We start from the raw sequence: 16,535 nt of genomic DNA on the forward strand, positions 1-16,535 counted from the left end.
AGTTTTTTGAAACTTCTAAAATTTTATTTCTTCAAGTTAGTGTCTGGTTACTTTTGTATATTGTGCATATTGTTATATTTGTGCCATAAATAATAAATGATAATCAATTTAATGGAAAGCTTATAAGTTCTTATGAGTACTATATACTTATAAGTTTTATAAGTACTATATAAGTATATGTCAGAGATGAGGAATAATTAATATCATTAATTATAATTTATTCGTACATTTTTGTTTTCTGCTGAGTTTAATGTATGTATGTACATTATATAATTTTATCGAGCAAACAGATGAGTAATCAATTTTAATCAAAGTTATTTAAGAAATTATTGCGGCAGTTATTATAACTATCAAATTGTACTCAAACCCGATAAATTATTATCAGGAAAACGCCATGGCATTATTCATGGTCAGCGACGAAGTTGACAACCGTTGGCAAAGAGGCATGTCGAGATAGTGATGGTACTTGATAGCATTGATAGTAAAATTTTTAACAAACATTTTTATGCTCTAGTTCATAGTTACTGATGTGTTATTCGAATAATTTTCGTTTTTACTGCAACTTCCCGTGGGGTCAATTAAGTAATCGCAAAAAAATCTAAAATAAAAATTTTTATATATCTTTTTCGTTTCAAAACCTTCTGAATATTTTGGCATACCTTAGAAAAAATGAATACATGTGTGTGTGCATGTATGTGCGTATACTTTTTTTTGACGATTTCGGAAACAGATCAACTGATTTCAATAATGTTTTTCTGAATTCTTCGATTCTTAGGAAACGTGCTGATTAGTTTTTGCAAAGGCCGATCTTTCCGTTTTTAAGATATAGAGCAAAAAGTGCCAAAAATGGTAATTAAATTTTTGAGAGAACGGAGGTCCGATTCCAATAATTCGAAAAACATTTTACTTGTTTTGACAAAATAATTAACTGCGGTTATTTTTTTTGTTTTTAATCATTAATTTAATCATGATTAAATTGTTGGGAAGGCAGGTGTAGCGGTCTCGGAGATCCAATAAAAAAACATATACGCATGAAATGATCAGATATTGTATAGAGCTTTAAATAAGTTTAAATTTTGTTTACATTTTTATGGGTCTCGTGAGCGACATTAAAAGTTGAAACTATTTTTTTGCGAAGGAAGGTCAAAAAAATTATAATTTATACATTAATTTTTTAATTTTTTTGTAGATATTTCTAACTAAAAACTTAAATCATGGATGAAAAAATATTTATAATTCAAAAAGCCAGCAGGAAAAATAAATTAATATTAATTATATCAACACTTTTTACTCGGATGCAGAATTAATACGTATTTTGTGACGGCATCCGAGTGTAAAGGGTTAACAAAACTAATTTTAATTTAATTTGCATTTTCTCTTTTGAATTTTAACGTATTATCATCATCAAAGAAAATATTTCTAATGCGGCAATAAGCTATCCGCGATGTTGGCATTGCCGAGTAAAATGCAATCAACTTCACGCAATACTTTCTGTAATACATCCTCCCTCGTACCTCAATCTTTCTTGTTCTTCCGTTTGTACGAAAAACGTGTTGTTGTCACTTAACCTTTTGGTTAATAAATAAAAATGAAGTTTAACAAGTTGGTTACTTCTTCGAGAAGCAAAAATAGGAAGAGGCATTTCACCGCTCCCTCACATGTAAGGAGAACCTTAATGACCTCTCCATTATCGAAAGAACTTCGACAAAAGTACAATGTGAGATCTATGCCCATACGTAAGGATGATGAAGTACAAGTCGTAAGGGGGCACTTCAAAGGCCAACAAGTCGGTAAAGTTGTTCAAGTGTACCGAAAGAAATTTGTAGTATACATTGAAAGAATTCAAAGAGAAAAGGCCAATGGTAACAGCGTTTACGTCGGTATTCATCCCTCAAAATGTGTTATAGTTAAATTGAAAATGGACAGGGACCGTAAGAAAATCATTGACAGGCGAGCTAAAGGACGCTTGGCAGCACTTGGCAAAGATAAGGGCAAATACACTGAGGAGACATCAGGATCCACAATGGAAGTACAATAATATATTTGTAATTAAAATGTCTCAAATAAAAATTTTGAAACACACGATGGGTTCTTATTTTTAACATAACCTAATAGTATCACACATTGCTTACAAGTTCATTTATTTAGTTTCAGTGGTTTGTTCTATGGAGTAAATTCAAGTGTGTGTTTTGATGCAATAAATGGATTCATGTCATTTTCATAGCTATCATTTTTGTTTCAACAATAAATGTAGTTCCTACAAAAAATACTGTGGCTACGAGACACTTTTGTAATACATAAATAAGTTTATTGCACAAGTAAATACATAAAATCTATATTCAAAATATTTAATGAATCCAGAATATCGATCTATTGCAAATCCTCAAAGGGAATATACTTGTGTTATGACGATATTTTTGAATGCAATATGATATATAGTACATTTAGTGTAAAGTATAGTAATCAATCATTGGACAAATTAACATCAAATATTAATATAATTAAGTTATTTTAATAATTTTCAATTTACTTCTCTTGAATAGAGGCACATACAATTTACGAAGGCTCTTAAAGCTTAACTCATTCGCAGGTAGTAAAAGTACCAGCAAGGTACAAAACCTTACAAAACGATCATAATCTATATCGAAGAATTAAATAAAGAAGAACGTGCTAATTTATATAATTTCTTTCTAATGAAAAAGTACATTATTGGAGCTTTTTAAACAGTAAATAATATGGAGCAAGAATTAATAATGCATATTACTTCAGAAAAATATATTAAATGCACATTTGGAATCACAAACTACAAGTATTACTAAAATAGGCAATTAGGCGAAAACTAATTATTTAGTAACAACTTTCAACAGTATTTATATATAATAAATATTAACAGCAGTTTCAAAGATATTTTTTTTATAAGTAGATTTTGAACCTTAAATGCTTATTATTAGGCATTGGAATTTTTATAATTACAATATTTCTAAATATCATTCATACTTAACATCTATAGATTTTTTGATCACAATAATATACTTTATTTAATAATTTTACTTATTGCTCTTTAAATATATGCAATTTATGCATATTATATATATATATATATATATATATATATATATATATATACATACACAGTTTTTTTTTGTTCGATGTTCAACATATATATAATTTTTCATGTATCGTTCAAGACTGCAAGAGAATTCATACAATATCAATAAATATTAAATTTGATTTTTAATGAAGGTCTAAATTTAGATTTTTTTTTAGTTTCATACTTCCCGAATAAGAGACATCCCATATCTTCAAAATGTAGAATGAAATAAATAATTTTTTAAGAAAAAACGGATTTTTGTTCAGAAAATTTAAATCTTAAATAAATTATCCACAGAAACTAGCTATCTACAAAAGTTTGTATAATCTTGAATTTGATGCTAATACATATATATATATATATATATATATATATATATATATATATATATATATATATATATATATGATTTAGTAGTTAATTTTGATGTTGAAATATATGAGTGAGTTCTTGAGGGCGATATTTCTTTGTTTGATGTATCGCCCTCAAGAACTCACTCATATATATATATATATATATACATATATATATACATACACCTAAGTCTGTTTTTACACGGTCTTTTTGTACACGGTTTTGATATAACACGGTTTGAAAATTGAATATTTTTAATTTTATTACACGAATTTATTCCATTTAGCACGATTTGAAATTTTATGTACCTGAATTTTTTTTGTCAAATTAAATTTTTGCGAAGTATGTTCATATCACAAAAAAGTATTTATGAAAGAAAAAAGTCTGAAACCATCGATAGTATCGATAGTTTGCGAACACTAGCTTAAAGATTTAAGTGAATTTCCCTTTAGCGCGTACAAACAATTTTTACTGGTCAAAGCAAATGTGAATAGCACTAATTTAATTCTTGTTCTTAAAAATTCTTGTTTTTCACCAATTTTAATAGGTTTTAGAGATTAGGAACAAATCACCCATTTTTGTATAAGATCAATGTCTTTTTTTACACGTTTTTTTTTTTACACGGCTTCTTCTGGAACCAATCTCCGTGTAAAAACAGACTTAGGTGTATATATATATATATATATATATATATATATATATATATATATTAAATGTTTAATATGAACAAAACAGCACTCAGATTTTTTTAACACAACTTTATTTTATGATTGTTCATATTAAGCATTTAATATTCGTTCCACTCATATCATAAAATTCCATATCTATATATATATATATATATATATATATATATATACATGAATTAGTTAGGTTTAAATCAAAAAAACATTATATGTATGAACCCTTTTTTCAAATTCACTTTATATCCACATATTTCGGTTAACGTCCTAGCCTTTATTCAGTGGATTTTACAATAGTGAATGTTTAATACCATGGAGCAATGTGTTTTCAATAATTTAGGATACCAATTATATGCCACTGAGTAAAGGCTAGCCGAAACATGTGGATATAAAATAAGTTAAAAAAAAGATATACATATAATTTTTTATTTAAGTAATGCCTGATCTTTAAACCTAAATAATATATATACATAATGTGTTTAAACTTCAATTACATATGGTTCAATATGCTTATTTATATAGTTAAATATGCATCAATCAATAAACTAAATATCATCACCTGGATGTATAATAAATATACTGGAAGACATTTATAATACAGTAAACACTCATGTTATTTTACACTCATCATTCCAATTATTACTAGGCAGTATGTCTGTCACAACTTCCAGGTGATGAATGAATTCGGTTAAAGTACACAGTTTTGTATCAGAACACGATGATATCGGAATTATTGTTGGTACTGTTGTCTGAGTATCATTGAAGTATAGAACCTATAGAAAATATTATAGTTTTAATCTTATTTAATAATAAATACAAACAAATATTCTACTCTCTCTAACAAGATGTAAGATGTATAATTGTGAAAAAATCTGGAATATCTTTCTTTCAGTTCCAAATTAGTTATTCTGCATTTTAATCCAAACAAATGTAATTTTAATAACAAATTTTAAGTACTAAAAATACAGCTTTAAGACTAGAAATAAAGGATAAAATACAGCTTTAAGACTAGAAATTTTATTGAATCAATTTTGAAGTAAAAATCTGCTACTATTTTTGAATTTAATAATGTAACATTTAATGATATTAATAATTAAAATCATGCATTATTTAATTTTTTTCAATCAAATTAGTATGTATTATTAAAGTTTATTATTTATTTATTATATTTAATGAAAACTATTAATCATATAAAATTTTTACTAGATCATACTATAATAAAAAAAAAGATTATTGAAATTGTGAAAACGTGTTGATTACGGACTTCCACATAATTATTGCTTAAAAATAATTAGTTAATATGTAGTATGAAATTAAATACCTGTACTGTGGGTGCTACTCCAGCTACTTGATCCAACTCTAAGGCAATTGTCGCACCATAATCTGGTTTTAGCAATTCATCATAGCCTAGGGCTCTCAAGAAATTTACTAGGGTTACATCATGCGCAGAGTATATAGCAATAGTACCTTCACTGTTTTTTATATGTGATTGCATTTTTTGTATCATATTAGCAATAAGAGAACCTAATAGAAGTAATTAGTTCAATTTAATATTAGTTAAAAATAAAATTTTTGTCATATGAAGCATGCATTATTAAATTAGGATATCCTACAAATAGTTTAACAAAACAAAATCACATATTTCCTATTCATTACATAAATAGTATGTAAAATTATGTACCTCCTTTAATTCTCTTCATAAAATGTGTATTTGTCAACAATTGAAGATTTTTCTTTGCAATATTTAACAGTCTTGTTGGATACAATGAATTAGTCCATTCAGGAAGTTCTAATCCATTACTGTGCTCAATATCCAAAATATTAAATAATAATTCTACATCCAGCTTATTAGTTACATTTTGCCCAGTATGATGTGTAAGCATGTCGTAAAATCCATCAAAATTTATATCAAAGGATTCTTCTAATGTCTCATTTATGTATGTTTCTTTTAATTCTGATTCATATCGTTCACACTTTTTCTTTTGAGCTAATAACTAAACAGATACATGTAAAAACATAGTTTTTTCAAATAAATAAAATAAAGAAGAATTTGGATTCCCGATAAAAGTGTAGTGGAAAAATATTCAAAATCACAGATTGTGAGTTATGAGTATATTACAAAAATATATTTATGTAGTAAAAGCTAATTTGATTTCCGTTTAAAGCTTCTATATTTATTCTCCAAATGAAAGAATTTTATGTGAAACAGTGAAATTTTATTGAAACTAAATATCAGAAATACTTTCAGAAATTGCTTCAGAAGCTTACATTATTCCTATTATACTAAAGAACATAACTTACATAATCTTCTGTTCTGGAACTGTAATGAATTGGTATAGGCTGCCATTCAATTGGCAATATCCACTCCGTCGGTGGAGGCCAAAAAGCACTTAGAAATGATGCAGCGCTCATTAAACACCTATATAGAATTAAATAAAATTACAAAATGCAACATGTAATATAAATGGGGTAATTTAACTAAAATTGTAATAAATTATAGGAAGCATCATATTTGACATAGAAATAAATTATGAATATATTTGAATATTAATAATTACATAAATAAAATATGAAAAAGGTAGCTCATAGATTATTTATTTAGAATAGAAAAAACATAATGAATAATATAAGATAAAAACTTTATCTTTAGATATATAGAATTGAAACCTTATATTCAACATTAAAATTTTTTATGAGTTTACTAACTTTTCATGCGCATGTTAATCAGTTTTTGAAATAATAATAATTTAACGATTAAAGAAAATTCAAATTTAAACCGATTAAATAAAGTTTTAATGTAAGCTAGTATCATACAAAAAGCAAGATATTCAAAGAATGAAGTTTTCATAAATCTGAAAAATTAATTAAAGATAATCGCCGAAACAGAAAATAAAAATATAAAAGATAGGTGCTATTTATATGCCTGCAGTATTTAACTTACCTATCTGCAGCACTGCTATCAACAGTAATTACAGTCTTACTATATGGTTCATCTGGCAATAAATGTTTATATCGTCTATTCATAATTTTACCTAACATATACATTTGTTTTATACCCTTCTGTAAATAAAATATAATCAAAATAGACTTACATTTATGTTTGATATTGATAAATATTACCTTAGTTAAGGCCCCGTAACCACCAACCCATGTATAATTTTTATGAGGATCCTTTTCATATGTTTCCGTAGGATTTCTATCACCATGCCTGAAGAGCTGTTAGAAAATTGATCATGTTCATCAATAATTTGAACTGATAATAAGATTAGCATATATAGAATACTGACCAGTGTAACCATTGTAACAGAATTAGACGCAGTTCCAACTTTGAAGCTATAGTCGTCACTAGATGAGATATTTAGATTAAGGGCAAAACTTACATACCCAAATACTACTAAGAGAATAATTAAACTGAATAAACAAACAGATTGTGCCATTGTTATTCCTCTCTTGCACATTTCAACAGGGTTGCTTCAAAATCATATTAATACATAATCAATTTTTCTCTTAGAAAAAAGAGGTTTTGCTATCACATTTCGGAGGTTATCGCTACATATAATAAAAATTATCTAAACAAACCCACAAAATATAATGATAAATTCATGGTCTATAAGATTTTATCGCTTATAAATTAAGAACAAAAGCATCCAATTCAATTTATTCATTACAAATAATACTGAATTGGTACTTGAAAACTGGCTCGAATGAAAACTGTCAAAACATTCTGACAGTCGCTGATAAGCATTTCACTTATCCATACACGCGCTATGTATCAGATTCAGATATTATCTAGATAACGAACAGACTATTTCGGGCTCCCTCATAGATAAAGTATAAAGGCTGTCTTCAACAACAAATTTTGAAGGTATGATAAATGAATTTTAAATTTTTTTTCGACGATTTTTACTACTATTTTTTTGACGGTAGATACCATAGTCTTCTAGATCATACTAAAATATTACGACCTTACGACAACTCGTTTAGCTTTAAAAATTCGTCAAAGTTTGCAAAAATTAGTATCGTTTATTTGGCATTTGTCAAAATTAGAACTTTCATCGACGTTTGCTCAAAAACGCCTGAACCGATTTTAGATATTTAAAAAGTTATTGATGTATCTCGATGAGGTTTATCGTTTCTCAGTTTTGTGTGACGATCGGCCGAGCCGTTTCTTTGTAATTTGGAGAAAAGTGTTAAACCTTTCGTCCACATTTAAGCTCATACTATCGAACCGATTTTAAAAAATCTTTCTTTACATTTGACAAATATCATGTTTGTCCTCGTTTTAGCCAAGAATTCTGAATCGATTTTAAAAATTTAAAAACTGTTTGGTAGATAGATGACTAATCATTGGTTATTATTGTCTAGCGATATTGGTTTGTGCCGATTAGTGCGTTTGTTAAAGATAGGTAGGTGCATTTCATTGTAAAACATTGAAAAATATTTTACGAATCATTCAAATCGGACTCTCAGTTCTCTCAAAAATTGAATTACCATTTTTGGCTCTTTTTGCCCCGTATCTTTGGAACGGCTAAATCTGCCTTTGCCAAAAACTAATCACAAGGTCTCTTTATCAATAGGAATCGAATGTTGATTAAATTATTCAAATTGTTCGATCCGTGTTCTCGAAATTGTCGACGAAAAATTGTATCCGCACATATATACACACATACACGCACGCACACACACACATACACACTCATCATTTTTTTTCTAAGGGATGCCAAAATGATTCGAAAACCCTGAACCGTAAAGATATATAAAAAATTTTATTTTTGATTTTTTCGCGATTATTACATTAGACATATGCACATCAAATCATCAATTAATTAATAGATATTTTAATACTTAAGTGTAAATGTTGTTTACATTTTTATGTGTTTTATAATAGTTCTATATTTATTATGTCTTAATATGTAATATTAAGATTTATAATGTCTAATCGGAAGACAACGACGCGGCGCTTACGCGCTTCGATAATTTCTTTTAAACAGCTACGAGGCGCTTTGAAAAAAATCTAAAGAAATAAAAATGAATTCAAAATTTTACATTACGAAAAGTTACAGTAATTTGCCTTAATTATGATACCACTAGTTATTACATGGTTTAAAATTTTAAATATATGATGTTTTGATAACAATTTAATATTAAATTCTTCTTCAAAATTATCATTTATATATCTTAAAGATCAAAATAAGGGTTTTGAAGGTTGAAAATTTTGTATGAAAGGGTCATCATGGGGCCATAACGTTTTTAAAAATGTAAAGGTGGGTCGTAGCCTGGTTGGAAACAATGATCTTGGTTATATTTTAGGTAATTCCTTCGTTATTGATTTTTTAACTTATTTTAACGATTTTGATTAAACTTTTCAAGGGGCAGTGAGAAGGAGGAGTAAGCTTAAAGTCGCACATGACATCAGATATGAATTTGGGGACGGTGCAGAAGCGAGTTCGAACAATGAATCATGATGAAGTTGAGGCTGAGCCCAATGTTACCTGAGGGAGGCACAGCTTTGGTGCAAGTTATGCTCATCATATAAGTAAGCAAAAAATTACTTATTATAGTATTTTTATATTAATATATCTAACAATAAATTTTGTTAGCATTATTACCAGCCAGATCTGCAGGATAATCTTTTCAATTATAGAACTGCTAGAAACAGTAACATATCCATAGGAGAAAACAGGGGTAATTTATCTTGCTACATTAGTAATGATAATATTATATGTATATGTTATAAAAATAGTAAATGAGTTTTTGTTAGAAAAAACGGCCAAGCTGCTTTTTACTAAAATCTAATCAGCGCATTTTCCGAATTATATTTTTTGAACAACTTTAAGAATTTAAAATTGGTTCAGAATTTTTAGCTAAAACGCGGACAAAATTTTTTTTTGCACTTATCTGCTAATTATGATGAAACGCTGCTGATCGTCGTGTAAATCTAATCATGTGGATTTCTATCCAATTTTATCAAATGGATTTAAAAAATTATGAAATCGGTATACTGTTTTTAAAAAGATATCGACTAAAGGTTTGATTTTGGCTTAGATACATACACTACACACAGCTTTCAGCACAACAATTTGTCGGATTGTTCATCTTGTTCAAGATTAGAGAGACCGCAGGCTGGTCCAGAGACTGTACATGTGACAAATAGTAAAGGTTTGAGTAAACCAGAAAAATACAAGCAGCCACGAAATAGGTAGAAGAGTGTGTCACCGATCTTATTGAAATGACTCGTCAACGAAATATTCGAAAGGGCTGGAGATTTTTTTATTAGAGATTGAAGAATCACCATAATGAAGTACTCAAATGATTTCGTAATAATAATAAAAACTGAAATTAAGCTACAAAACATGATGAGCAGAATAATCTAAGTAGTTAGAAGATGCGGATCAACATGGACAAATCAAAAGTGATGAGAATATCGAAACGAGATAGCTACTAAAGATATTGGTAGGATATCTAGAATTGGAAGATATGTGCTATTTCAAATATTTGGGAAGCATCCTGACCAGAGATGGATTCTGCACGAAAGGGATCATCAAGTATTGCAAGCGGCATTCACGAAATAATGAAAGCTACTGACGAAGAAATTGAGCCTCGACGTGCGGAAGACTAATAAATAGTTATGTCTGGAACTCCGAGAAAGGCCGACAAAAATAATCTGGAGGTTTTTAAAATTTAGTGCTCAATGCGAATGGAGAAGATAAAATGATCAAACAAGATGAGCAATGAAAAAATTCTGAAAAAAAAGTGTCCGAAGAAGGAACTGTACTGAGCACGATTCTGAACAAAAAGGAAACTCGATCGGATTCATTTTGCAAAAAAAGTGTTTCTTATACTGAAGGTAATATAAGTAATATAATAACAAGTTAAAAGTGGCATTTTTAACTGCACGATTACATCTATTATGTACGTAGTTTTTGATATTATCTAATTATTTAAATTAATGGTATTTTTTTATACAATTAGCGAAGATTTGAAGACTGCTCACTTACTATTTTACTAATTCTAAAGCCATTTCTAATTTTTAACGGCTTGGCCAATTTTCTTGCAAACCTAATCGCGACTCCTCCCTATCGTATTTATTCCAATGGCTTTTAGCATTGGGAAATTCACATTTTGACTTATCACATTACAACAGCGGCGTTTGGTTACAAATTATTTATTTATTCATTAATTTATTTATTTATTTATACGCCAATCGGCTTTATACAGTTTTATAATATTGTTGCTAATTCATAACTTATATATTTATATCTATATACATATACACACATATATACACACATATATATACATACATATACACATACATACCAGCGCGTAGCTGAGGACAAAATTGACGTCTGCATAATCAGCGAACAATACCAGAGCGCCCTTGTTAAATCATGGTACGTGGATAAGACGAGTACAGCAGCTATCTGGTTAGTGACTCGGAAGATTACTCCCGTAGATACCGGATCTGGGGATGGTTATGTCTGGATAAAAACCCCTGAAATGTATATCATGAGCGTATATTTATCTCCCAACGAAGGAATCAGCGTTTCCGCCAGAACCTGACCAGCATCGAGAACACCATCTGTGGATTTAATGGCGAAGTCTTAATAGCTGGAGACTTCAATGCTAAGTCTGTGGAATGGGGCGCAGATTTCTCAGACACCAGGGGAAACGAAGTTGCGGACATGGCAGCGAGGCTCGATCTTACAGTCCTAAATACTGGAGTGACGTCGACATTTAGAAGACCTGGTTATCGAGAGTCAATTCTCGATATTACTCTGGCGACTCCAAAAACTGCCAGTAGAATCCAGGACTGGAAGGTCTCCGAGGAATACACTGGAAGTGATCATCAATCCATCATCTACTGGATAGAAGAGACTACCCACCACGTACACCGAGATTACGAAAGATGCAGCTGGAATACCAGGAAGTTGGACATTGATGCTCTACGAGAATCCCTCACGCGGGGGTGGGTGACACTCGAATCACATCCGTTCCCAACTAACAGCAGCGAGACGGAAAACATTGTAACAAAAACGATGAAGATTATAACTGCAGCATGCAATGCTTCTATGCCACGTCGTAAAACACAGGACTTGCGCCGGCCAGCATATTGGTGGACATGCGAAATCGCAGAGCTGAGGAAAAAATGTCACCAACTCCGACGACGAGCAACAAGAGCTGCTAAGCACTCCCCAGCTCAGACCTACTACTCCAATGAGTACAAGGCGGCCAAGAAGGAGCTCAATAGAGCCATCAAGTCCAGTAAAGGCAAGCTGTGGGCAGAAATTTGCAACGACCTCAATAACGATGTCTGGGGCAAAGCCTACCATATAGTCGCAAAAGGATTGGGTAGAACCTTACCAGAGCCGCCAAAAAGCCCGGCTATGATGAACCAGATTGTTACTGAGCTCTTCCCAAACCACCCAGCGCGGAAGAAGAGTCGCTACAAGAACACCACCAATGTGTTGCAGTTCACTGTTTCGGAACTGCAAACCGCAGCAAAAAACCCTGAAACTAGGGAAAGCACCCGGCCCTGACGGTATTCCAACACAAGTGATTAAGCTCATTGCACAGGAATTTCCTTACATCCTGTTGAATGTTTACAATGCATGCCTTGTGACCGGAACGTTCCCTTCTGTCTGGAAACGACAAAGACTCGTCCTTCTCGACAAAGGAAAGGGACCTCCGATAACAGCTTCATCATACAGACCACTGTGTATGCTGGATATAACTGGGAAGCTGCTTGAAAAACTTATCAAAGCCAGACTTCGAAAAGATGTTGAATCCTCCGGAGGTTTCTCCTCAAGCCAGTACGGCTTCCGGAAAGGGCGATCAACCATCGATGCAATCAAAGAAGTTGTAGAAACCGCAACAAAGTCGTGGGCTGGCAGCCTAAAGTCTAGGAAAGTTTGTATACTTCTCACGTTGGACGTGAAAAATGCTTTCAACAGCGCATCGTGGAAGGATATACTGGAGGCGCTGGAGAAGAGATTCCGGGTGAAAGATGACATCTTGACAATGGTGGACAGCTACCTGGACGATCGAGTACTCATCGTTGAAACCACTGAGGGAACAGTGAGCCGCAAGATAACAGCTGGTGCACCACAGGGTTCGGTTATGGGACCTGATCTGTGGAACGCTGACTATGACGAGCTGTTCGAAATTCCCTTACCCCCGCAGGTGCATCTCACAGGGTTTGCGGATGATGTCGCAGCTACTATTGTGGCAGACAGCGTTGAAGAGGCCGAGGTACTGGTCGATTTCACCATCGAAGCCGTCGCGGCCTGGTTGGACCAGCACCATCTGAAGCTAGCCAAAGAGAAAACGGAGATGGTAGTCCTAACACGCCAAAAATGGTTCCCAGAACCGTTTAGTACAATCATCGACGGGCTAACACTGACGTCTACAAAGTCAGTTCGCTATTTGGGCGTTCAGTTAGATGCAAAGCTGACATTCCGTGAACACTTGGAACGCACGTGTACAAGGGCTAGCAAGACTGTGTCTAGTCTATCGAGAATCATGGCCAATACTATCGGCCCACGTGCCAAAAAGAGGAGAGCTCTCCTGGAGGTGGTTCACTCAGTCCTGCTTTACGGAGCGGAAATCTGGGCGCATACATTACAACAGAAGACGTATCGTAAGAAACTGGCAGCAGTGCAGCGGCGCGGAGCACTTAGAGTGGCTTGTGCCTATCGCACAGTTTCCGAAGACGCAGTGCTTGTTATAGCTGGAGCTCCGCCTATAGACCTTTTGGCGAATGAAAGGGCCAGGTTGTATAACCTCAAAAAAGGAGGCCTCAATGCCAGCGAAGCGAGGGCAATGGTGAGAAAGGACACCCTGAAGGAATGGAAAGTAAGGTGGCAGGCGTCTGATCGTGGTAGATGGACAGCACGCCTGATCCCTAATATCGAGGCCTGGCTCGACAGGAAGCATGGCGAAACAGACTTCTTTCTAACTCAGATGATGACGGGTCATGGCTCGTTCAATGCATATCTCTTCAGGTTCGGTTTGCACACATCACCGACGTGCAAATACTGTCCGGAAAAAGCCGACGATGCTGAGCACACCTTTTTTAAGTGCACGCGCTGGAAGAACTTCAGGGCTGACACCGAATTGTCCCTGGGAAGGGCCCTTAATCCCCAGAACATTGTAAATACTATGCTGCAAAGCAAGGAAAACTGGGCCGAGGTTGCAGCTTATGCACGGCGCCTCTTGACAGCAAAAATCGCCGAGAGGGACCAATAAACTTAGAAGCTAACGTCACGTGACGCAACACGGACTGGGTTGAAGAAATGCTAACGCGGTTCCGACCCAGTCTTCCTCGTGATCATATGCGGGGAAATGAGGAGAGGAGGTTTTTTAGTGGGTGGAAATCCCACACTACCGTCCATCATCTTTTAAACACACGGTGTCTTTGAAAGATTTTTCCTTCTCTATAAAAAAAAAAAAAATAAAAAAAATAAAAAAAAAAAAAAAATATATACACATACATACACATCTACTTACATACAGATAGACATACATATGTACTCATATAATTCGCATACATATACATACATTCGCATATATGCACATTCACATATAAGTGCATAAATACATACACATACATACACGTAGACTTTATAAAAAAACTATCATAATAAGTAACATAAAATAATACTTTGGTTAAGTAATAAATTATGATCATACTTTTTTCAAACTTTAATGAATTTTCAAAATTAAACGACTGTTGTAGGGCCATAATATTTTAGTATGATCTATAACAGGCATCGGCAACCTACGGCACGCGTGCCAGACTTGGCACGCGATGGGGTTCTGAATGGCACTCTATAAAGTAATCAGGAAAATCTCAAATATTGAGCGATTTTTAAATAAGAGAAAATGTTTAATTATAATTATTTTTCTAACGTAGCTCGCTAATGTATGTAATTCAACTTACGTTGAAGTACTTAAAGATTAATTTTCCAGAAGATGCAAAGACTTTGAAGCTTATGTGCCTATATTTTGAAGAAATTACAAATAAATCTCGAAGATGACTCTATGGAAAATCGACAGCCATATTAAATTGTTGAATGACATTGCCGGAAAAGATTTAATTGTATAAAAAAATTTGTATGCGCTCTCCTTTCAGCTTTTGGTTCCACATATCTCTGTGAACAAATTTTTTCTCACATGAAACATATTTTGAGTTCACAAAGAAATCGTTTAACAACTAAACATTCAGTATCTTGTGTGAAATTAAAAGTTACAAATTATACCCCGGATATTGAAATGTTGAGGAAAAAGGTGCAGGCACAAGGTTCACATTAAAGTTGTTTAGTTTATATTCAGTGGCGCATTAAGCTTTCTGCCGCCCTAGGCCCTATTATCTGATCAGGCGCCCTTTTTAATAGACAATTTTTTACTTTTTTAATTAAACTATAATTTTGTTCTAAATTACTTAAATACAACCTTTAACTTTGCGTAAAGTACTCGTAAGTTATCGTAATCGCAAAAGATCGAAAATGAAAATTTTTCTTGAGCACCTTCTGCGCTCTGTATCTCCAAAAATGCTAAACCTGCCTGCATAAACAGTGTGCCTCTCAGTCAAAGCCAAGCGAATATTTTTTTAATCATTCATGGCCATTGATCCTTGCAAAGGACATTTAAACTATCTAAGAAATAAACTTTGAAAATTAAAAATATTGGTACGGAATGATTCAAAATAATGAAGACAAAATTTGTAATAATTAATAATTTTTTTATAAAAAATCTAATAATTTGATGTCAATGATCATTTTTTATCACCAAATGACACCTTTTTGGATCACCAAAAACGCTGATCATGCTCTCGCAAAATTTTCGATAGTTCTTATTTCGTCATACAAGTAAAAAGTGTCTTGAATTATTCAAATCGGACGCTTCGTTTTTGAAAAATTGAATTAGCATATTTTAACTCTTTGCTCCCTATTCCGAAACTGTCTTTGCAAAAAACTAATCAGCACGTCTTCCCGAATGCCAATTGGCAAAAAATTGTAACCGCATAAACACATGCATACATCCATTTTATCTAAGGCATGTCAAAATGTTCAGGAGAACTTGAAGCGTAGAGATATAACCAATTTGATTTACGATTTTTTAGGATTATTATAACTTAGCCTTCCTGAAGTTGATAATATGATACATCAAGAAAATATCAATGCGGCACCCACGAATAATAAATTTGATTGGAAAACGCATTACGTTCTATTTCATCGAAAATGATCTCTAAATTTACAAAAAAAATTCAGGATCTATCCTTAAAATGAATTGTCGTGTCATTTCATCGAGTTTAAAATTTTTACATTTTGAAAAATTTGCCGCCCCCTAAATTATGCCGCCCTAGGCCCGGGTCTCACGGGCCTTTGGGGTAATCGGGCACTGTT

General features: G+C 32.4%; 3 protein-coding genes and 1 long non-coding RNA gene across 4 annotated transcripts; 3 read left to right on the forward strand and 1 right to left on the reverse strand.

Moving 5' to 3' along the window:
• Positions 1-1,488: 1,488 nt before the first annotated feature.
• On the forward strand, positions 1,489-2,083 carry LOC113365703 (60S ribosomal protein L26-like). The gene has a single exon (XM_026607224.1). It carries the CDS (start codon positions 1,589-1,591, stop codon positions 2,036-2,038), a length of 450 nt encoding a protein of 149 aa, XP_026463009.1. The 5' UTR covers positions 1,489-1,588; the 3' UTR covers positions 2,039-2,083.
• A 2,489-nt stretch (positions 2,084-4,572) lies between these two features.
• Positions 4,573-7,717, reverse strand: LOC113367974 (prostatic acid phosphatase-like). Its single transcript, XM_026609542.1, has 7 exons — positions 7,416-7,717; positions 7,249-7,344; positions 7,070-7,188; positions 6,430-6,547; positions 5,810-6,122; positions 5,450-5,652; positions 4,573-4,901 (listed from the first exon to the last, which is right to left on the reverse strand). The coding sequence occupies exons 1-7, from the start codon at positions 7,584-7,586 to the stop codon at positions 4,737-4,739; spliced, it is 1,185 nt and encodes a 394-aa protein (XP_026465327.1). The 5' UTR covers positions 7,587-7,717; the 3' UTR covers positions 4,573-4,736.
• Positions 7,718-7,899: 182 nt separating this feature from the next.
• Positions 7,900-9,813, forward strand: LOC113365751. Its single transcript, XR_003366238.1, has 3 exons — positions 7,900-7,993; positions 9,499-9,664; positions 9,729-9,813. It is a non-coding gene; the product is annotated as an uncharacterized LOC113365751 (long non-coding RNA).
• Positions 9,814-11,813: 2,000 nt separating this feature from the next.
• LOC113367305 lies at positions 11,814-12,668 on the forward strand. Its single transcript, XM_026608920.1, has one exon. The coding sequence runs from the start codon at positions 11,814-11,816 to the stop codon at positions 12,666-12,668; it is 855 nt and encodes a 284-aa protein (XP_026464705.1).
• Positions 12,669-16,535: the final 3,867 nt, after the last annotated feature.

This window comes from Ctenocephalides felis, unplaced genomic scaffold, assembly GCF_003426905.1.
Source record: "Ctenocephalides felis isolate EL2017-DRISC unplaced genomic scaffold, ASM342690v1 CF-g0.4_SCAFFOLD_01170, whole genome shotgun sequence".
Lineage (NCBI taxonomy): Eukaryota > Metazoa > Arthropoda > Insecta > Siphonaptera > Pulicidae > Ctenocephalides > Ctenocephalides felis.